The sequence below is a fragment of the Bombus terrestris genome, chromosome 3, assembly GCF_910591885.1.
Source record: "Bombus terrestris chromosome 3, iyBomTerr1.2, whole genome shotgun sequence".
Lineage (NCBI taxonomy): Eukaryota > Metazoa > Arthropoda > Insecta > Hymenoptera > Apidae > Bombus > Bombus terrestris.
Genome location: NC_063271.1, coordinates 8,731,406 through 8,755,582, shown reverse-complemented (window position 1 = coordinate 8,755,582; position 24,177 = coordinate 8,731,406). Strand labels below are relative to the sequence as shown.

Here is a 24,177-nt window from a genome sequence, read left to right as displayed (position 1 = left end):
GCAACTATACTTACATATATTACATACAACTATACATATATATATTTATATTTAAAAGTACATTTTTATTTTAAACATAAGTATTAAATGAAACAAATTACTAAATATAAAAAATGTAGGAGTTCCATTAATATACATATTTTTATTTATATACATTAAATATTTTGCTATAAAATATATAACGGTCACTTTACAATATTTGTGTGGTTTTTGTAGTTTTCTTGAATTGTGGATCGTCAAATATCAACTCTTTTATTCTTGGCTCATCTTTGTCAGCTGTATTTTATTAATAAGGAAAATAATATATTAAAAATGTAATAAATATTTAAAATTGTAAATTGACTAGTCTCTTTAAATTTGAAGAAATGAATTTGAAAAGGATATTTGTGAAGTAATTTGAAAATTCCTGTTCCTACAGGAACTGGAATACCCATTATGATTGATTCAGACACACCACAAATAACATCTTTTTGACCATAATAAGCTGCATCAAATAGATGATCAGATGTTTTTTCAAACTGTTAAATAATCGTCTATTAGTATTTTTGTATATGTACATAATATATATTTAAATGTAATATTAAAAAAGTATAAATATATGTAACATTTTACCGAAGCTAAATTTAAGACAGATTCCTTCATTTTAGCTAAGCCTTGTCTTGTAATACCCAGTACTTCTCCTCTACTAGTCATTAAATCTGCTACAAGCATTGGATGTCTTCGATCAATACTCATTCCATGATTTTCCATCACCAATTTGATTTCTGTCATTATAGTTGCTCTTGCAGCCTCAATTCCTAAAGTTTTGAAAACCTAAAACATCATATTTATATAATGGATAAGTAAATAAAAGTGAATTTTATATTTACCTCAATAGTATTGTTTGAAGTTGTTTTTCTGCCCAAAACGCCAAGAGTTGCCATTACTTCTCGCATATTGTTTCCTTCTACAAACAATTTATACCTTGTTTTACCACTTGAATCATCATTATGAATTACAGCTCTAGAAACTGATGGTAAACCCTATAAATTGTACGATCATAAAAAAAACATATACAGTTTAAAAATTATGGAAGTATATTTGTATATGGAAGTATATTCATAATGAGTATACATAATTAATATGTATATTTTCCCATTTTACCTTTATAACAATATTTGGAATTGTTTCTTTAAGCTGTGTGAGAGCATAATTTATGCTGTATTTACTCTTGCTTGGATTCACAGTGATAATAGAATCTCCTCTAACATTTACTAATTTTGGATTCAGTCTTAATTTTGATGTACAGACCCTGCATAAATTATCATTCATTAATCTAATTATTTAGTTGTCAATTAATTAAATGTATACTTATGTAAATTTTTATTACCAAAAAATATATTTTATTTTACGTTGCAAACATAAATTTGTACACTTACGAATAACGTATGGAGTTAACATCTACTTCTAACTTCAATAATTTTATTCTATCAATATCTAACTTGACCAATAAGAAACAATCATCGGGTAAATAAACTTCTTCAATATATTCTGTCACTTCTCCTAAAGTAGTTTTTTCAATCCTGCCTTTTACTCTTCTAGCATATTCCGGATCTACGTCATTTTCCTAATAAATAAATCAATAAATAAAACATAACATGTTTATTTTTTCACACACATAGTTATTGAGATGCATTATAATGCATTTAAATGTAGAACTTACTAAAGCTGCTGAGATGATTGGAGTACTAATCTTAGGATTTGCATTAATGATTTCTTTAATACGCGGCACACCCTGAGTAATATTCATAGATGCTACACCGGCGAAGTGAAATGTTTTTAATGTCATTTGTGTACCCGGTTCTCCAATACTTTGTGCGGCAAGTGCACCTACAGCGGTACCTGGTTCTATTTTTGCTTTCATATATTTTTCTTTACAGGTATGAATAAATTCAACCAATTGAGAAACTGTGAGTCGTTCGAGTTGGAAAATTACAGGTATATTCGATGGAGCATTATATCGCAGGTGTATTATTTTACGTGCTACACCTTTAAGGAATGTGCTGTAGAAATAAATAATATTTAATATCTTATTTTCAGTAGTTATGCTTAATACTTACGATAATTCTTGTTTAAATTCTTCACTGAGACATTCACAATCTTTGGAACCTAGTAATTCATTTGTAGCTTTAATTAGATCAGGACCATCTAGTGGTTCTTCATTCTTACATGGTGACTTAGCTGTTACGTGATCCAATACTCTCTTATAATCCACTGGGCAATCTTTTCCTATTAAAATAATTGTTTGATTACTTTGTAATCAATATTATAAATAATATCTTACCTTCCATGTATGTAGGATCTAGACCATCGCCACCATACAATATTTGTATAATATCCCCCACTGAATTACGAACTGTCATATCATAATGAAGGCACAGATCTTCTAAACTCTTAACTAGTCGTCGTTGCATGTAACCAGTCTCTGCAGTTTTAACTGCTGTATCGACAAGACCTTCTCTTCCACCCATAGTGTGGAAGAAAAATTCCGTTGGCGTTAGACCAGAATAGAATGAATTTTCTACGAAACCCTTAGCTGCAGGAATTTTTGAATGTCTTTCAAAGTGTGGTAGAGCTCTGTCTTCAAATCCATTTGGAACTCTATGACCGCTAATAGCTTGTTGCCCCACACACGCTAATTAGAATGAAAATATTACATAATAAAATATTCTTTGTATATGTATACATTTATGTATATAGACAAGCATACCAATCATTTGAGAAATATTGATAAAGCTTCCTTTACTGCCAGACAATGCCATAATTAATGGACTGTTACTTGGATGGAGTTCTTTTAAACATGCTTTACCAGCATGATCACGAATTACTGAAAGTTCTTTCAATATCATTGCTTCTAATGTTTCTTCCTCTGAACAGCCAGGTTGGCATACAAGACGTCCTTCTTCCATTTGACAAATGTATTCTGTACATTTAGAATACCTAAATCATAGTTAAAAAAACAAATCTACATTATTCGTAGATAGTTTTATTCATGATATTTAATAATTTACAAAAAGAAACTGTACATTTACCCGGCATTTAAAAGCTTTTCTTTGGCTTTAAGAAGTCCTTGTCCTGGTGTAACGTCTCCAATACCAATAGAAAAACCTCTATTCATAAGAAAGAAACTTGCCATTCTTGCTAGTCGCCACATAGCTATTGTTGCAATATCTTCGCCCCAGTCGCGTAATAGAATATAAAATATATTCTGCTTTGATCCTGAACCTAAAGTCGATTTATCCATGGTTCCTGCTAATAATTCTGAATTCCGGATAATAACATCTGCAAATCATCACTTTCATTATTTTCCTGTAGTTTTAAGGAGAGCAACAAATTATACTATAAAATTATACTTACAAGAATCGTTAATACATAATTCCTGGTTGCTAGTATAAGCTCTTCCTTTTGTTTTTAAATTAGCTTTAATATTACAAGTACTGTTAGGTTTTAAAATTAAACTAAAGATTTGTTTCCCCGTCCATAACATACTTGGCTTTAAAATAGCTGGTTCAGGAAGACTTATAGACATGGCAATATCAGGTCCTGCTAGAAGACAACCAGCTAGTTGACTTGCTTGAGCTTTATTTAAAAACATGTCCTTTTGTGTCAGCAAATATCCACCAGTAATGAAATCTTGTGTCGCAGCTATTAAAAGTTCTCCATTGCGAGGTGTAACTAAATTTGATTTATTCTATAAGCAAGTAAATGATAATATCATTATTATAATATTATTATATATATTATATGTATTATATATTACAATATATACGTTAATATGGAACATAATATAATTCACCCCTTAAGCGGGAATTTGCAAAAATTCTTTCCCTGCTTAAGAGTTTAATATAACATTTGCATATTACCCCCATTAGAATTAAAGCCTCTGCTCTTGCTTCTTCGGTTTGGGGAAGGTGTAAATTCATTTCGTCTCCGTCAAAATCGGCATTATATGGTGTACAAACACACTCATTAAATCTAAATGTTCTGTGATCTAATACTTTTGCTTTATGTGCCATGATACTTAATTTATGCAACGACGGTTGCCTGTTGAATAATACTACATCATCGTCTCTCAGATGCCTTTCGACGATATCACCATACTATTGAACAAAATGTATATAATTATTTTGCTGCACTATAACATGCCGGCCAACATCCATCGCAAATATCCCATTTAGGAAATATAGTCTAAAATGTTTCAACTTGGCACTAACGAAAGCGACAGTCTAATAGCGACCACATCCTTATTTAATCCAAGCCAATATTGACTCATTCTGGTAACTGACATACTGATGATACACATATGCCAATTTCTCTGGCAAAAAGACATTCACGAGAAAGAACAATATTACCAGCGTCGCGTTTATACATCATAGCCTGTATTTTCTAAATAGGTTTGCAATAGTTGAAGCCCTCTATTTCTAAGCTTTCCATTAATATACCACATTTCACTATACACTATAATATTTAGGCTAATTATGACTAATTATTTTGTACATATAAAGTACATAACATTTTATATATGTGAAATTACCTGTAAATCTTGAGCAATTTTTTGTCGGTTACCATATTTTAAAAATTTTTTAAATTGTGTTTTCCCTTGTTGTATGAAATTTGCACCCGGATGTATATCTGGACCGTTCCTTACAAGTTTTCGCATTAGTTCTATGTTTGATGGATTTACTCTTTCAGGATATGTTAAAATTTTGGCAACATGAATAGGCACACCAACCTAATAAAAAAAGTAAAAAAAATATATATATATTCAATTTTATTATTAAATATATATATTATTTAAATGTTTGAAACAATTTATTTAAATGAAATCTTACTTGCTCAATCCTCAGATTAGGATCTGGTGAAATAACAGTACGACTAGAAAAATCTACACGTTTACCGGATAAATTTCCTCGAAAACGACCCTGTTTTCCTTTTAATCTTTGAACCAATCCTCTACCAGATTTTTTTGGCTAAAATAGTTCAATAATTTATCGTTAAAATATTAAAGTAAGCAAAAGATTCAATAATTCTTTATAACATACTTGCATATTAAGGGGTATACCAGACATTTCACTATTTATATAAAGGGCACAATGCAATTGTAGAAATTCCCAATCTTCATTGTACATTTGTACTTTAGCTCCACTTTGTCTATGTTTTTGAATAACATCATTGATAAAAACTATTTCTGATAATTTCATTGTTAAATGATCTTCTGTTGTACCAGCTTTTAAATCAGACACAACGCTAGGTCTAATACAAATTGGTGGCACAGGAATTCTTGTCAATATTAAGTCTTTTGGTAATGCACACTCTGAATTCATCAATAATAAAGGAATGTCACTTTCTGGTATTTTTTCTAGAATGCTTTGTACCTTAAAATATGACATAGTTTTTGTAATACAGAATTTTACAAAAAGAGGTGGATAGAAAAAAATATTATAAATGAATTTTATTTTTTACCTCCAAAGGATTTAATACATTAACCAAACCACTTTGAAGTACTCCTTCTAATGCTTTATTATCCTCAAGCACATTGTTATACTCTGCTAACTTTTGTTGAACAATGGCATCTATTTTCTTTTTTCCTTTATACTTTTCATGAACTATTTTAAGTAAACCGGCTTTTTTAACAGTTCCATTAAGATCCCGACAATATTGACAAACTGTAGTTTTCTTAGCTTTATCCAGAATCTGTTTACGTAATGCTTTACGTGTTAAATATCCCAAATTAGGATTTAATACTCTGGCTAAATAATGCTTTTTGTCTGCTTCAGATAGCATAACACGAGAACAATTCTATGAAGTAAAATATTACAATTATTATCGTTGTTATTAAGTAATTTGAAATTAAATGAAATAAATGATAAATTACTTTACAAATACTTTGAAGAATACCAATGATAGATCTAAAATAACCAACATGAAAAACAGGCAGTTCTAAATCAATGTAGCCAAAGTGTCCAATACATTCATTTAAAGATTTACCACATGATACACAATTGGTAATATTATTACAAGTACCCTATAAATTAACATTAACAATTATTTATAAAGAAATCATTAACATATGAAAAAAAATGTCCTTATATTTTAATTACCATTTTCCTGTCGAGAACTCCATATGGAACTGGAGTATGTTCAACATCTTGATTATATAAATTTTTAGCCACAACATGTATATGAGCTTGCCTTTCCATGTTGTGGCGGCTGTCCACTCCGAATGATACATGAGAGCTAATTAATTATAAAAAGTGAATGAATAAGGTAGATAAAGAGTAATAGATATCAGTTACATATGATAAGCATTACAGTTTTATTATTAACTTTTCCCATTAACCAAAAGATCTAATCAATTAAATAAGTACAAAGATAAATAATTTAACAAGAAATTCAGTTATTCATATTATCAAATCTATATATTTTTCTAAAAGCAGTTAATATTAAAAATAATGGAAATAATAATAAAAAATTTATTAGAAAAACAAATTAAAGTAATTTACATACATTTTGCGTGCTACGTCTGTTTCTCTAAATTGTTCCTTTACCATTGTGAAGGTTATATTTTATTTCCTCTCGTTCAATATATGTTATCTATGGTATAAGCTTATTTATAAATATTGTACGATATCAAATAAATAAATTTCAAACTATTATAAAACATGCACTATTTTTTTACATAGATCATGTATTAAACATCCGAAAGAATTCAGAGAATTCTTTGAACACGTGTTGTTCTCTACTCGTGGTGCCATCTCGAATTTGACAGTTTTGTACATGCGATCTTACGTCGCATTACGGCATTACTTACAATCTTATGTCAATTAAACAACCGCCTTGTAATGTTATAATATATGAATGAAACTTCTTTATGGCAATATTAACATTAATTAATTCATATTTTTCTCACTAGGTCAAATTTTATATATCTTTTTATGTTTTATATAACAGAGATTATAAGTAGACTTATATTCGTTACTGAAGTTCAAAATTATGATGCCAACATACCAATACTATAACAGCATGTATCGTAAAAGCATGCGTTGATGCGTCATTTATTAAACCAGTGTGTTTTTAATTATATTATCTGTTTATTTTTCTTGTATAAGATATTGTTTAGTTGATCTAAATATTGCGTCTCTATCGAATTAAAGTACGTTTGAAACATGCCAAGGGTAAGTTTTAAAATTTTCTATTAAAAACTAATAATCGAGGTTAACTACATTTGTTTTCATCAGTGTATCTACATTTTAGGATTACATACTTATTGAAATTAGAATTCAGATTTTATAACTCAATATTTTGTTATTTCATTGTAGGATATACGATCCTATTTTCAAACTATTAAAACAAATTCCAATGTCGCTCCAGCGAAAGCTACCAAAAAACGAATTATTATTTCGTCTGACGAAGATGAGGACAAATCCCAATCGCCACGTAAACGGCCCAAGGTTTTAATATAATTGTTTATCGTAGTTTAAGTTATTGAAGTTTCAAATCTTAGTCATTACTTTTAAAATGGGAATATTGTGGTATCTGTGTCGATAAATATAGTGTAATATATTCTGGTTGTTGTAGAAGACAAAGTTATTGGAGAAGAAAACTATTAAATCTGATTCCAATGAAGATATTAAAATCATTTCTCCTGCTGATATGTTTGGTAAAAATCCAATAAACAGACAAGAAGCATCTAAGATATCTAGACAGTCATTAAAGCAGGTAATACATATGGAAGACAATAAGAAAAGGATTCAAAATATTTAGAATAGATAATACCTGTCAAATAAAGGAAAAGAGTTGTAATAAATATAGGTAAAAAAATTATTTTTAATGTTACAATATAATTTTTTGTCTTGGTTAAAGCAAATAACTTGCTAACATATTACATAAACATAATAAGTTATCTGTTCTGAGAAAGTAAAAAATTTTACTAATGAAATAGTTAAAGTATGTCTAGGAATCTGTAAAAGAGTACACAAAGTTGTCAAACATATATATGGAAGGAACAGGATGTAGAAATCTTCTGTAATCGAACACTTATTTTATCATAATAAAATAATTCATTATTTTCATGCAACATAATAGTTCTCAAAGTAAGCAGGTCATTTCTTTTAATTGAAATGAAAAGTTTTTATAACTTTGAAAATATTAATTTTTTCATTTATATTTATTAGAACTTTTTTCTTCATTTTCCTAAAACTTCTGAATCCTTCTTCTTATCATCCTTTATAATATTTGAATGATAATATAAAATAATTATATACATGTCAATTTTATTAAATATTATAGAAAGCTGAAGAAGTACCTAAGATATCTAAAAAATTACAAAAGAAGGTAATATACAATATTTTAATAATGTTGTAAAGTGATTATATATATATTTTATTAAATATTACAGGAGGCTGAAGGTCATAATGATGATGATTTTGAAGCTACCTTACGTCAGTTAGATACATCTGATATTGAGCAAAGATATTTAACAGAGATTAAAGTTAATGAAGGTATCAATTAATCAAGAAGTTGTAATAAATAATATGCCAAACTTATTAATATATTGTGTTAATATATTAATTGCTTGTATTTATAGATACAAATTTACATGAAAGCAATATTGAAAATAAAGAAAAGACACCCATTAAAAATAAAGAGGATGTTAAAAAGAAAACAAGACTCGATAAAACAAATCAAGAAAAGAGTAATAAAGAACATGAACGAAAGAGTAAAAAACATTCTAGTAATATTTCAGATGAGGACATTAAGCATAAGGGTTCTGAAAGTAGTAGCAAATTTAAACATACAAAGAAATCTTTTAAAACTTCATCTGCCATTTCTAAGATGGAAGTAGAATATCTGAAAGAAAAAAAGGAAACTTCTCCCAAAAAGATAGACACTTCTGATGTATATGAGGAAAAGATTGAAAAGAAAAAACAAAATGCTGCAATGTATCAGCAATATCTTCAAAGAGGAGGAGCCAGAAATCCAGGCTCAAAAGAAATCCCTGTTGTATGTAATAAGTGAGGAATATCGCTTGTAGAAAAATTTAAAATATGTCTAAAAAAAAATGTCTAAATTTCAGGGTGCTGAACAGTGTCTAACAGGATTAAGTTTTGTAATAACTGGCGTTTTGGATTCTTTAGAAAGAGAAGAAGCTGAAGAACTTATTAAACAATATGGTGGACGAATTTTACACCAAATTTCAAAGAAGACTGACTATGTTATAGTAGGTGACCAAGCTGGTCCTGCAAAACTGTCAAAGGTAATATTGATCAACAATATATATTTAAATCTTATTTAGACTTATTATATTGTATATTATAAATTCTTTAGGCTACCAACTTAAATATAAAAAAAATATCAGAAGATGATTTGCTTGAGTTGATACGTACAAGGCCTGCAGGTCAAAATGATAATGCAACACAACCTCGTACAAAATCAAAAGAAAGATCAAAGAGAAAATCTGCAGAGTCTAGTGAAGAGTCGACACCAAAGAAAAAAAAAATTACTATAAACGAGGAAACGAAAAAAGCAGCAAAAGTACACTCACCACATAAAAGCGAAAGTAGTAAAAAAGAAATTGAGGACTCATTGAAACAAGAACTTTATAATAAGGATGAAAAAATAAAATCTTCAATTGAAAAGAAACAGAATGAACATAAAGAATCGCTTGTACAGGATAAAAAAGAGATAATTGATGTGAAAGATATAAAAATACAAACAAATACTTTGCAAGATGTAAGAAATAATAAATAAGTATAATAGTAATAACATTAGTCCTTTTTATCAGTTTTATATTGTTTAGGTTTTTTTTTTAGATAAGTGGGAACACACCAGTGCAGGCATTGGTTGAAAAATATAGGCCAAAAACTATGAAACAAATTTTGGGGCAACAAGGGGACAAAAGTAATGCTAAGAAAATATACGCTTGGTTAATGAATTGGCATAAAAATCAAAGTAGTCAAGTGAAACATACAAGACCTAGTAACTATTTTATTCTTCATGTGTAAAATATTTCTGGTATATGCTTAATACAATTTAAATCTTTACTAATTTTATTTGTTAGGTCCTTGGGCAAAAGATGATAATGGAGCTTTTTTCAAAGCTGCTTTGTTATCTGGTCCTCCTGGAATTGGGAAAACCACAACTGTCCAAGTTGTCTGTAATGAATTAGGTTTTGATCTTATAGAATTTAATGCATCAGATACCAGAAGCAAAAAGCTTCTGCAAGAGGAAGTATCAGAACTTTTATCTAATACTACAATAAAAAATTATTTTAAAGGTATATCTATTTATTAACATATTTTCTAAGTTAGTTTGAAATAACTAATTAATTCTTATTAAACCGTATTTTACTAATTATACTAATGAAAAAATGTAAATCTATAAATATTTAATTTCAACAAATAATTTAAAGCTTTAGACTACAAAATAGATGTTGACTGTTTAATTAAAAAAGTGATCTTTATTATATGAAATATAGAAATATCTTTATATATTTTAAATTACATGATGGTTTTCACAAAAATCTAATAAACAAATAATTGGTCTTCAGTGAGTAATTATTTGAGATGTTTTTTAGTGGAGAAAAGGATTATGGATTAGTTAATTTTAGTTATTACTGCATATATATTATTAGTATTTATTGCTTTGAATGTATTCTTGTATAACGCATTTTTGTAAGTATAATTAATAAAATACACTATTAAAGTATAATTAAATGTGCTAAAAATATCACGTTTAAAAATTTAAACAAAATTACATCGTCATTTTTAAATGCTCTATATTATAGATGTTAAAAGCAAACCATCATCGAAACACGTATTGTTAATGGATGAAGTAGATGGAATGGCTGGTAACGAGGATCGCGGTGGTCTACAGGAATTAATTAATTTAATCAAATCAACTGATATACCTATTGTTTGTATTTGCAATGATCGAAATAATCCTAAAATGAGAACGCTTTCTAATTATACATTTGACCTTCGATTTCCAAAACCTAGATTGGAACAAATTAGGGTAAAACAATATTGAATTCAAATATGTTTAATGGTTATTCACATTATTTGATTTCTTTCTTTTCATGCAGGGTGCAATGAAATCTATGTGTTTTAAAGAAAATATTCAAATTTCGAATGAAGATCTCGATCGTCTAATTGAATCAACTAATCAGGATATTCGTCAAGTTATAAATCATTTGGCATTATTTGTTGGACAAACTGGTTCTCAGGAAAAAAATGAAAAGAAACATATAAATAAGGATTTGAGACTAGGTCCTTGGGATGTTGTGAAAAAAGTATTTTCCATAGAAGAACATAAACATATGAGTATAAGTGACAAGAGTAGCTTATTTTTCCATGATTACAATATAGCACCATTATTTGTACAAGAAAATTACTTGATGGTTATACCTCAAGTGCCAAAGTATGTATTTCAGCAAAATAATATATTTATCCTTTTTCATATATATATATTTATCCTTTTTTTCTTCTATATGCGCAAAGTGGATTACGTAATTTAGAGTCTGTTGTCTTGCATACCAGAAATTATAAAAGATATGCAAGAAAATGAATTATATTATAAAAAGAATTAAATTCACTTAACAAGAAGTTGTTATCTATGGAATATTACAAAAAAATCAATATTAGTTAAATACTTTATTCTTTATAAAGCATTGTATTTAACGTTATTTTTATATTTTTATATAGAAATGAATTGTTAGGAAGGGTAGCAGAAAGTGCTGAAAGTATAGCATTAGGAGATGTAGTTGAAAAATCCATAAGAAGTAATAATGCTTGGTCTCTTTTACCAATACAAGCTTATTATTCTTCTGTAATACCTGGAACAGCAATGTCTGGTCACATTGGTGGCCAAATTAATTTTCCAGCTTGGCTTGGACGTAATTCAAAAACTGGTAAACTTAATCGGTAATGTCATAATTATTAGCTTTTACATTTATTATTATATTTTGTATTGAAGTTTTTAATGATATGATTTATAGCTTAATGCAGGAAATCACTTTACATACACGTTTGGCTACGGGTGCGAGTAAGGAGGCTATAAACTTGGACTATATTAAACCTCTTAGAAATACTATTCTCAGACCTTTAGCAGTTGGAGGTATTGAAAATGTAGATGCAGCAATTGATGTTATGAACCACTATCATTTACTCAGGTTAATATTTCATTAAGATCAGTTATATAAAAATTAGAGTTTATTGTATTATTAATTTTTAGTATTAAACTTTATTATTTTTTATTGTTAATAGGGAAGATCTAGATTCATTGGTAGAAATTTCTCTATGGCCTGGTGATCGTGATCCGTTTCAAATTATAGATAGTAAGGTATGTTATAAATTCTAGATAATTTTTAATCATTTTGACATAATGATGTATAGAAAAGTATAATAAAAACTCATCTTATAGGTAAAAGCTGCTTTTACAAGAGCATATAATAAAACTTCTGTGGCTCTACCTTATATAGTGAGTGGAACATCAAAGAAAAAAGTAACATCAAGTATACAAGAAGAAGGTTTCTTAGAAGAGGAGGAAGAAGAAATTGACTCTGATCAAAATGACGATAACCTTGATGCAGATAAGATGATTAAGGTTTATTGGAAAATAGTTTACATTATTGAAATTATATGTTTATTACAATATTATTTATTGATTACAACGCATTTCAGGCAAAGAAAGCTGGTACAAACAAGAATACTGAATCAAAGGGTAAAAATACTGATAAAACTGAGAAGAAAGGCAAAAATAGTAGTGATAAGTCTAATAAACGTGGAAGAGGACGGGGGAAAGCAAAATAACACAAACATCGTAAAATTGGAATGTGATTTTTATTTGGAAAAAGTAAGAATTTACGATTTCGTAATGTACTTATTCATCACTGGATACTTACATATTTTTGTCTTTTATTCTGCAAGAAATAATGCCATAAACTATTATTTGATGCATCTTTTATGTCAAAACGGAGAAATAATTTTTTTGGAGTATTCAATGAGATACTATTCAGAAGAATGTATTTTTTACTCTAATGCTTCAGTTGTTTCAACAGCTGCAAGTTCTGATCTGGTTTGTACACATTCTGGAGTAAATAAATTTTGTTAAATTACTACACATTTTTGTATTGTTGTATTTGTGTAGTTATGTATTTTGTGTAGTGTAGTTGTATTTAAATTGAATTGTATTGTATTATATACATGAATCATATTTTATTGTAAGAATACATACGTCTTGCTCTAGGTTTCCATCCAATATATTCATTGGTTTTCTTGTTTTCTTCTGTGAGCCAATCTGTCAGTGGTTTGAAGTATTCCAAGAGTCCAGCAGAGTCCATGTTTTTCTGGCCTGTAATTTTTTCCATTGCATCTTGCCAAGGTTTCGAGGCTCCCAGTTCCAACATAGACCTATATTCCAATAATAAATTTCCATAAATTCTAATAGTCATTTTATATCAAGTGAATTATAAAATTGGAAAAGTTGGAACTTACTTTAATAAGTTTCCTGCTGCTTTGTTATTATAAATATCACATTCATGTAGTAGTTTTGAATTTGGATTTTGTGGATCGTATTGTTTTGCTTCTGTACAAAGTGCTTTATGGAATTGGAATTGCACCACAAAGCTTACGAAATATCTCAAATACTCAACATCTGCTATTATATGATATTTCGCACCAGGGTCAAAATCATCTTCTGATCGATCCACTGGTGGTTCAATACCTTGAAAATCTTCAGCAAGATCCCACCTAATTATTAATAATTAAAAACTTACGAATTACAAGTTAAAAAGAATACATCTGCATTATAAAATCATTTTATATCGAAGGAGATATATGATAAATTAAATTTAATAATTACATTAATCTATCATAATTAAATTATTTTAGTCAATAGAATTTGCAATTTTTTGTTTATCTCTTCCTCTTTGTAATCTTTCCAAATTTTAATTATTGTAATTTATATATTAATAACTCAGAGACAGTACTAACCAGTTACAATTATAATTATCTGGTGTGACTCGTCCCTGGAATACATTCCAGCGCCATTTGTCCATCATATATGCAAATGGTAAGAAGACAATTTTTTCAAGGCCTTTCAGGAAAAGGTGATTGATATTGGTCTCCATATCAGTTGAATCATCATCCAATAATCTAAGATATAATAAAATGTATTTCCATTATAGAATATTCAGTTTTTAATTATCAAATTCTTATATTTTTGTACACTATGATACAAGGAATTAATTTATATAAAGATTACGTCCCTAGTAAAAAAATTGCACATATTTGTAGTTGCATTAATAGCTTATTAAATTAAATGTATACAAATTATTTCAGTATTTGAATTCATTATATACACTTTATAGGTGGACTAATCAAAGTTTGAAGTTCAAAATATATAAATTAATATTTTGTAAAGTATGTATAATTAATATCATTTACTTAATGGTTTTCAGGTGACTCGGTGTAGATGCGCTAAGCGATATAACGTCGCCAACAGCTTCATGGAATCCAGGATTCGCACCCTCTTTGAAAATGCTGGGTTGATTTTTGTATTGCAAAAAATATTCCACGTGACCCATCTCGTGATGCGCGGTCAACAGATCTTCCATATTAACTCTGGTACACTGTTTAATTCTAAAGTCCTTGCCATCATAGAAGTCCCAAGCGCTCGCGTGACAGATCAGTTCTCGATCCTTTGGCTTTTCTAATATCGATCGTTCCCAGAACAGATCTGGCATTGCGGTGAGATTAATTGAGGTGAAGAAATCTTCAGCAACACGGAAAATAGTTGTTGCGTTGTATCCTGAGGGAACGATTATATAAAGAATAAAGGAATCTATTTGTAAGTTTGACTTCTAACTTCTAAGCTTGGTACATTGATCAACATAATGAAAAAAATCTCGTATTTGAAGAAAAATTGTATATCAAAAACTGAAAAGATACGTTAGATTTAATAACATTGAATTTATATGAAATGTTGATATAGTAGCTTTTAGATACTAGAAGTAATTTTTAAATATTATTTTTTTTTTTAATTATCAAATGATCTCTAAATATTTTAAGGTGTATGTTATTAACTGATACATCTATTAGTATTTTAGTATAGTATTAGTATTTCAGTTCAGTATATTATACTTATAATTAAACATATACTATACCATAGTTTCCTATTTTACAAACATTTTTTGTATATTAATATTTATGCATATTAGTATTTACCATTATTTTGATCATCATACGAGAAGTTTTTTTTTAAACATATTAAAATCTATTAATCTTTTAAGTATTTTAGTCCTCTATAATAATTAATATTATTGTATTCTTTATATCCTACATCGACATAATATTTCTCCTGTGTTCTTTGAACAACTCCACAGAATTATAAAGTAAACATTTAAAAATATTTCAAAAAATTTTGTACAATCAGGATCAGAGATTTTATATTTAAATGTAAAATTTACAAACATAATATAAACACCAGCATAACGTATGCCGGGCAACGAAATGAATTCATATAAATTAGAATATAGCACAATAAATTCGTTTATACATTCATAATGTATGAATAATTTATGTTATGAAATTATAGATTCTAACGTTATAGAGAGTAAGTTATACAATCTCTGTTGCCAATTTTTTTTTTTTACGAAATAAATTCTACTATATGTATGTATATGTACGTTATTAATCGACATCTAAATGCTAATCAAACCTTGTTTAATCATTGCATTGGTGACATCTGGCATTTGTTTTCCTGGATATGGAATAGCGAACTCCGCGACGTTCGCCCAAGTTTGCGCCCACATATTGCCCAATAAATGTGCTGGGATGGGTCCATCTTTTGAAATGATATCCTCACCGTATTTTTTCCGAAGTTCTCGGCGAACGTATGCGTGCAATTGCAAATAGAGAGGTTTCAGTTGTTGCCAGAGTGCCTCTGAAAATATTTTATTACAAATGAATGTAGCATTTCGATAATATTTATTCGGACTTATGTTGAAAATTAGATGTTAAACAGTGTTACTGAAACATTTTTAAACTTCTATTTTCATAAGTATTATTGAAGTCAAGGAAAAAATATTTTCGTTTTGGAAGCAAGATGATTATTAAGCTAGTAAGCGTTTCAATAAAATAAAATGTTATATGTATTATGTGTATTTACATAAATACATTTAAACAGTTTATCAGATACTTGGTAATAGAAATCTCACGTCTCATATGTTGATGTAAAGACCATTTATGACTTTACAGTTTCTTCAAATAGAATAGAAATAATCGTTGGTTTCATCATTGGAAGCCTAATATTCAGATTAGAATCTATTTTCTTTTGTTTTCGATTTTTAAGCACACGATACTTTTTGTAGAGATATATTAATTTTACTTTTAATAATATTGTCTTTTAACGAAAAGGATTGAATTTAACGAGAGAAGTATATTTCCTTGAAAAATATAATGTATTATATTAAAATTAAAAGAAATATTAATTTTAACAATCACGTTATGTAACGAAAATATTAATTCATCATAGTTCATATATCGATACGTATTTTATTTCTCAATATTTTCTAACTCATTAAGTATTTATGTTATTAAGGAGTAGATATTTTTTTTCATCTTTTTCTGTTTGAAAAATTTCGGGACGATTACTAAACATTCTCTTGTAAACTTTCTACGCTTCTTACGAAATATTTGTATTTTTCCGCAATAAAGTGTTCATAGAATATTTATAAAACATCATTCGATGTTTCACTTGATATTATCGACAGAAATATTTATATTCTAATGAAAACTTGATAAAAATATTTTTTACAAAAGTCGCTACTTCTGTAAATGAATCTTTTATGAGATATTAATTATAGTGGAAATGTTTCTAACAATAAATTTAGGAGAGAGTCGTTTAGAGTTGTATATTTCTCTTAATATTAAAAAGATATTAAATCTCCTTTAAATTCTTATTAAATGTGTATTAAATCTTTATTAAGTGTCTATGAAAAACCAATCTGCTATTTTTGTTCCAACTTTTTAATGAAATTGTACATCTATGGCTTATGTGATATTTCTTTCATATTTTCCCTTATAGAATACGCTGTATTACTAATATATTATCTCCCAATGTTTAACTTACCAATTTGCTCGGGGAAGTCATCAGCCTCGTAATCCTTAAGCCAGTAAGCCGCGTTGTCGGAATAATTGTTTAATGTAGCAGCCAAGTTACTCAGTTCAACGTATCTTTCATACAATGGTTTCATCTTTTCGCCAGTCGCTTTCCTCCATTCGACCCAAATGTACTTCAATTCCTCCGGATCGTGGCTCTTCATCAAAATCTCCGTGAGCTCCGGTTCCAAAGCGAGATCGCATTTAGTTCGATTCTTGTAATCGCAGATTTTCGCAGTGCTATAGATGTTCTCCATGTCACTTACAATTTTCTCGTATTCTTGGTAGCTCTGTAGTAAATGTTCAATCAATTATCATCCAGCACTTTTCATCTCCAGTTTCCTCAGCTATACATACAGCGGCTCTCGAATGTATTCCAACACTCACAGAAATTTCTTATACAGAACATTTTGAAATTTCGCTGATACTGCAATGAGAAGCGACTGTCGTCCTTATATTAGTAGAATTTCGAACGAATTTTTGCAAATCTTCGCAACGATCACCAACAATAATATTAATTTAAACAGTCGATTACCGATTACAGTAACAAGCCACGATATTTAATGAGATAATTTTTAGCATTAATTACATCTTCAAGATCATTATTCACGCGATGTACTAATTTTTGTATCAAATATATGTTTGAAAAAAATGTCTTGTAACTTCTATACACATTTTCTGATCGATTTCAAATTTTACTAATATAATCACGATAATCGTGTCTCGTACTAATAAAATTTCAAAAAGATTCGCATACACGTAATATATTACCCACTAGTCACCCAACTACTGGACACGACGGACCAGATCCGCAGACTAAAAAGAAAATACCCACTAGATTAAATCCTTAGTTCTACTAGAACCAACAATATAAAGCTATTATAATCCATGTCATTGTATCACGCCAAATTAAGTTACTGAAAATTCTCAACGAGAATTGATTGTAAATATTCTAATAAATAAAAAAAAAAAAAAAAAAAAACGTAATATATTCGTACAAGTTTTGTGTAGCGAGCGTTCAAATACTTTCGTGAGCCAGTGTACTTGAAAGTTAATATGCTGTAGGTTGATAATAATTAAATTGTTACATCTTCGGGAAGCGCTGAACGTCCTAAAACACTGAACTTCTTGAATTGCCGTCTGACATTTGGGTCCTTAATGTCGCTCCAAGGATACTCGTTCACTTTCTTCCAGGCGGATTTGAAGTACTGTGCCGCTTCTGTGGATGTGTTCAGTTTGTTTGCTAAATTTTCTGAAGTCAAATTCGACGCATAGTCCCAATCGGCCAGCGTATACTTGTTGCTCCATTCTGCGTGTTCGTTGTTGATCTTTTCCAGAAATTGTTTAGCCTGTAGCAGATCTGCTTCCGAATCTACTGCAGCGTTGTCGACATCCTGGGACGTTGGTATGCCCAATGCCAGCGTCACCAGGGCTGCCACTAATAGTCTGCGAATTTTACATAAATTTTGTAACGTTTAACAGATATTTTAATGAATGTTTCAATAAATAATTTGTGAATGTCGAAAATCTAGTGATAGGATCTTTCTAAATCTAACAGCAGATCTTTTCTGAATCTAACAACAGAGTGGAACGTTATAAAATTATGAAATATTTGAGCCAAGTACTCGGAAGCTCGTTAGTCCTGGTGTAATTTTTATATTTTTATATTTCAATTTAGCCCTCGTTTTCGCAAATATAAAAGATTTTTAATATTCGTGGGAAATCTTTAACTCCATGCTAAAATGAGAAATTATATAATAAATATAGCGATAAAAGTGGTTTCATATTTTGATCTAAACTCGTGGCAGGATTTACGTAGAAAAATGAAATGTTAAACTGTTTTAATTTCTCAAATCTCTCCGTACCTTTTGACTTGTCCTCGTATCTCCTCACAAAGTAATTATGAAAATTTTACGCCTAAAACTAATAATATTATCTCTAATACAAACATACGTCGACAGAAGAGAAGGAAACAGAAAAACACGTCTAAGACGTTTCACTATAAATTGATCATTTAGGAACGTTGTTATCTATTTTTCTCGTTTTATACTCGGCCATGTGCGACGTTAGATTCTCAAATAGCGACGAGGTCGAGGATAGTCGTTTGGTTCAACGATTTGAAAGTCTACATCGTCTAAGAACTCGTTAGAATATTTTTCATTTGATTCGTCTGTATCCTTCTAACGAATTGCCACATTGTTGCATTCCTATCATGGATTGAAACGATCGAAAACGGATCATGGTCCAAAGAGTATGTAGAAATCGTCCTTCGAGATATCGTTATAGTGAAATTGTATGACTAGTATTCGAAGGCCTTTAACGAGTTCGAAATACATTTTACATTTACTGATATACAACAAATACTCTAACTCGTACAGTAGGATATATCATCTGTGTTATATAAAACATTTTGAAATATCCTTAATAGACCGCGCTTTCATATTTTTATGAATATAACTAATAAAAAAGAAAAAGAAGTAAAAATCGAATCGAAATAGAAATTTGTTTCATTTACGAAATGTTATAACAAATATTTTGCTTTGGATATTTCATACATATTTGCATATTATATGCATTCTCTGCGCTTTTGCATCTTAAAAATTCTCATAAACGCATAAAAATCCGCAGTCTGATCACTAGCATCGAGAATGAGACACGACTATTACGATTATATAAAGGGTGTAGCTAGCTTTAATAGTTTTAAAAGGTTCGAGTGTAATATGCAAAGTAACGTAGAAGAATTGAATGAAATTGAATGGGAAACTTGGTAGAAAAGATATACTGTACGATATTTATTTTACACACATATAGGCGATAAGTAACAAGTTCTGATAGTATAGTACATTCATGAGAGTAAGCGCGTTAAATTATAATATCGCGTGGCCATAGTGCTTTAATCATCGGCGGTCTTTGTATTTTTCAATCGACTAAAATAAGATAACTGCTCCTAACAACCAACCGTGTAATGTTACAACGCGATAGGAATAAAGGAATAAATCTTCTAACAAATCTGTTCTTTATTTAAAAGTACGTAAGCAAACGAGTCTAACTAAATTTATCACTGTTACAGACAGATTTATGAGGATTCGTGAGAATTCTAATGTTTGGATTGACTGGTCACGTAAAGGAAAATGTTATAATACAAGTTGGTCGTTGTACAATCGAATTAATATTATTAGCGAAACACTACAAGTCACAAATTACAAGTTATTAGCGGTAATAAATACCTTTGCGTAACAGTAGGAAGTTTGGTAAAATGAAACAAATGAAACTTTGCTTTATTTTATCGTGAAGTTAATTTTATAAATTATAATAAGATACAAATCTACTTATCCTATTCGATGTAAAATTATGAAATGATAAAAGAGAAGTCTGTGACCTGTAACTCGTAACTTTTTAATTTATTAATAGCTGCTACGATCAATTACTAATATCGATAATTGTATCAAAAGTTTAAAATTTATAGAAATACTGTGCTTGATAGTTTAATTAGACAAGTGCAATAGTTTCGTTCATATCTGTATCGGTTTAAAAAAATTAACAGGATGTAATTATATTTCTGGTTGATTGTGAAGCTGATGATAAAAAAAACAACACGCGTTGGAGTCTATGGAAGCTTGATCGTTCCTCTATAAATGCTTATCAGATTCTATTAATTTTGCTCAAAAATGTTTATAACATATCTCGAGCTTTGCTTCTATCCGTGAATATTAAAAAATTATATTTATCCATATTCAATAATAATAAAGTACAATAATGTAAAGAGATATGTGAAATGAACATAAAATCAAATTTGATATCTACACTGCTTAAATGTAACTGATAAAAATGTTTCCATAAAATATACGTTATCTAGCAATTATCAAAAATAAACGATCATATATTTTTTGATAAATATCGTATACGTGAAATTTCCTAGTTGAAACATGAATTTCATTATGAAACAAAATATCTACAAAAGTAAATAAACATTACATAATCCAATACAATAATCTATCTTACTCATTAATTTGTTATTAACTTAAAATTACTACAGGTATTAATTCCAAAGCAAATTCCACGACACTAAATATCATCTAATTTCATAGTAATCCAACATATGCATTACATGTGGTTTACTCTACTTTCTCGAGACTGAATTTGTTCGATTTTTTGCTACATACATCAGACATTTGTATATCAAATTTTCCATAGCACTTATAAATTTCACTTTTCCTTAAATACGTACGTCTAAATTAATCTAACTCGTGCACGTTTTGCATTTGTATTTAATAGGAGAAAATATTGTTTTAAAACCAAATTACAATTCCTGCAGCGAGGAGGAAAAAGAAAGAGAAATAGCAGTGCGTTCTGATCGTACACCATATCATTTCATATCACGTCGACAACTGCATAATCTGATAATTATGAATAGTTCGACCACGATACGATTGGATTTTCGTTACGAAACCTAGATAGCGAGCAAACGTCTGTTATGTATTTACCAGTGTTGTAACGAACTACAGGAAAAGAGCGAATACTTGTTGATGGCTGGTTGAAAATCCAATAACAGTTGTTAGAACCGTCCAAGTTGAAGTTTAAGCGATCGAATGATCATTTTGTCGACGCTTGTACGAAATATAGCAGATACTCACGGGCGCAGCATTTCCTTTCGTAGCTCGCGTTGAAGTTGGATGAATCAACGGAACAGTTGACCGACGATTATGTTCGATTAAGGAGCAACTTTCACGAGTCTAACAAAATCCCCGTTGCCTTGTGTAACACTCTCTGGCGAACACACATCGAGTGATGTCGAACCACGAGATACGCCAACTTTTATGCACCGTCCCCACTCTCTGCCGGTGTAATGTTTTCCTCACTATGAACAAACGCGACATTATTCGCGGCGGACCTGTTCCGCTAATATTGACGGACCCATCGTCTTACATTGTAATGGGAATTTTGCTCTCGACCCCTCTTTTCGGCTTTTATTATAAAGCAGTTACTTTCGATGTACTATATGTCGATTCCGTGATCTGCTACACGTTGAAAGATTTGTTTATCTTCATTAGATCGATTCTCTGTCCATGAGAGAGTAGAGCAGCCTGGCTGATGAAGGCTTTGAGCGATGCACTTTTTTACGTGCGAATGAAACATAGTAAATTTACTTCGCGGACATTATAGTTTCTTGCGTTTAAATATTATCTCTATCCTCGATCTACATTGAAACGTTTCGAATGCATAATTAAAATAATAATGATGAATTTATTTGTATTTTAGGCTCATAGATTATAGTAAGGAGGTTGTTAGGTTCTTATTTCTAATTTCTCACATCGTATTATATTTTTAGATTTCTCTCTTAGTTACTACGTTATGTTGTTAATATCATTGCTTAACTCGTTCTTATCGATTAGTACTTATTTTAATGTAGTATAGTTGTGTTATTAGTGTTTACATTTATATTTCTATATAAAGGTATATTTTTTTAAAAGTACGGTTTATTATTCCTCTAAGTATAGTGTTCTGGCCTTTACGGCCGATTGCACGCAATTCAAGATGTTTTTTTACAAATTCTCTGCCCTCAATGGTTAGTACCTGGCAGAAGTTTTCTCTTCTCTCTTTTTGCACCTCGTATTTCTGATATTGGCGACATATTAATATAAAATATTTCAGGATTTCTCTTATCTACATATCACGTAGCTTGCACGTTTTTGCGTCATTTATTTTTATTCTATCCCCTTTCCCTCCCTGGATATAACAAATTCATGCCTTCCGATCGGACGTGTTTGAACAATCATTCCGCTCCATATGCACAATTAGAATTTAAAGTTGAAATATTTCATTTCGCACTTTATGCGACCGAAATAAAAACGTCTCATTTGTCGAACTTTCACTTCTCACCTAAAATGCTATTTTCTTTGAACTATCCAAGAAAACTATCATTCGGTGTCTCAAATATTTTTCCTCTAAATTTCATCCAGTTTTGACTCCGGCAAACGATTGATTGGTTTATCGAGATATAAAACAAAATCAAAATTGTCTAGTGTCTGTTGACACTAGTCATCGTGAAGGTTTTAGTCGGTTGGAGTCCGGCACTACCACGCCGCTTCCCCCCAGAAGCGGCCTGGTGTCCGTGCGGATTTCCTCCACGCCAAAAAAAAAGAAAAAGAAAGAAAAAAAAATTCGATGCTGGCAAAGTAATAACATATTCAGGAATGTGTTATCGTAGTTGATCCTTCGGATGAACCTATAAACACGAACAGTTGAAGGAACGGCCGCGACCGTAACGTTTGGAAAACCTTGAAAGAACACGTTGCATCGTTGAGCGCACAGAACCGTAGCTCGACTTTCTGCAAGGTCTTGCGGATTCATTTTTATCGCTTATCCCTAGTCGAAACTAACGACCGGTTGCTTAACATTATTAACTGGCTATTCAGACATCTCAAACGACCAGTTTAACATTCCTGATTCGTAGGGCCGAATGTCCTTGCCTGTTTACGCTGTAATGTCCTCCGGTTTTATTTTCAATGTTCGCTCGCGTACGCCCGATCATCATTGTACTTCTCGGTGATCATGCTCATTTCAAGGGCTCCTCTTACGGCAATTGAATGTAAAAAGTCTCATGCCGCTGTACGACGATTGCATTTATGAGGATCGTTGTGAGATCAGTAGCAACCGCTGTACTTCGAACTATAGTGGCGGACAAAAGGAAGCTTACGAAATAAGAGACACAGAAAGACACGACGACGATTTAATATTCAATAAGATCGATGAGTGAATGTAACGTACACCGTATAATAGATGGCTATTGCCAATATGGTAAAACATTTTTTATGCAGCAGTTGCTAAAATTCATGGTATATCGATTTGAAATATCCTTTCAGCAGCTACTGTATTTTGGGAAATTGGTAAGAACATGATTGATAGAGATACGTATTTGGGAATGATTAAAAAATTGCAGGTTGACTTCCCTTTTGTGAAGGGAATTTGTAATATTTAT

General features: G+C 30.0%; 3 protein-coding genes across 3 annotated transcripts; 1 reads left to right on the top strand and 2 right to left on the bottom strand.

The window, feature by feature from the left end:
- Positions 1–122: 122 nt before the first annotated feature.
- Positions 123–6,816, bottom strand: LOC100647891 (DNA-directed RNA polymerase III subunit RPC1). The gene is made up of 20 exons (XM_003394437.4): positions 6,547–6,816; positions 6,141–6,276; positions 5,915–6,064; positions 5,503–5,838; positions 5,082–5,414; positions 4,872–5,009; positions 4,574–4,771; positions 3,903–4,139; positions 3,397–3,730; positions 3,072–3,321; positions 2,750–2,979; positions 2,324–2,674; positions 2,100–2,268; positions 1,703–2,042; positions 1,419–1,606; positions 1,144–1,291; positions 870–1,022; positions 613–813; positions 385–518; positions 123–278 (listed from the first exon to the last, which is right to left on the bottom strand). Exons 1-20 carry the CDS (start codon positions 6,588–6,590, stop codon positions 191–193), a joined length of 4,158 nt encoding a protein of 1,385 aa, XP_003394485.2. The 5' UTR covers positions 6,591–6,816; the 3' UTR covers positions 123–190.
- Positions 6,817–6,932: 116 nt separating this feature from the next.
- On the top strand, positions 6,933–14,591 carry LOC100648012 (replication factor C subunit 1). Its single transcript, XM_012321041.3, has 18 exons — positions 6,933–7,214; positions 7,359–7,490; positions 7,618–7,758; positions 8,329–8,373; positions 8,438–8,540; positions 8,627–9,042; positions 9,116–9,295; positions 9,367–9,771; positions 9,852–10,017; positions 10,100–10,315; positions 10,826–11,052; positions 11,123–11,457; positions 11,742–11,960; positions 12,035–12,208; positions 12,303–12,378; positions 12,460–12,642; positions 12,720–12,891; positions 14,498–14,591. Exons 1-17 carry the CDS (start codon positions 7,206–7,208, stop codon positions 12,846–12,848), a joined length of 3,156 nt encoding a protein of 1,051 aa, XP_012176431.2. The 5' UTR covers positions 6,933–7,205; the 3' UTR covers positions 12,849–12,891; positions 14,498–14,591.
- Positions 12,860–22,014, bottom strand: LOC100648126 (angiotensin-converting enzyme). Its single transcript, XM_003394439.4, has 9 exons — positions 21,833–22,014; positions 18,287–18,644; positions 17,170–17,488; positions 15,757–15,981; positions 14,484–14,847; positions 14,031–14,192; positions 13,533–13,787; positions 13,273–13,448; positions 12,860–13,126 (listed from the first exon to the last, which is right to left on the bottom strand). Exons 1-9 carry the CDS (start codon positions 21,841–21,843, stop codon positions 13,068–13,070), a joined length of 1,929 nt encoding a protein of 642 aa, XP_003394487.1. The 5' UTR covers positions 21,844–22,014; the 3' UTR covers positions 12,860–13,067.
- Between the last annotated feature and the right edge of the window lie 2,163 nt (positions 22,015–24,177).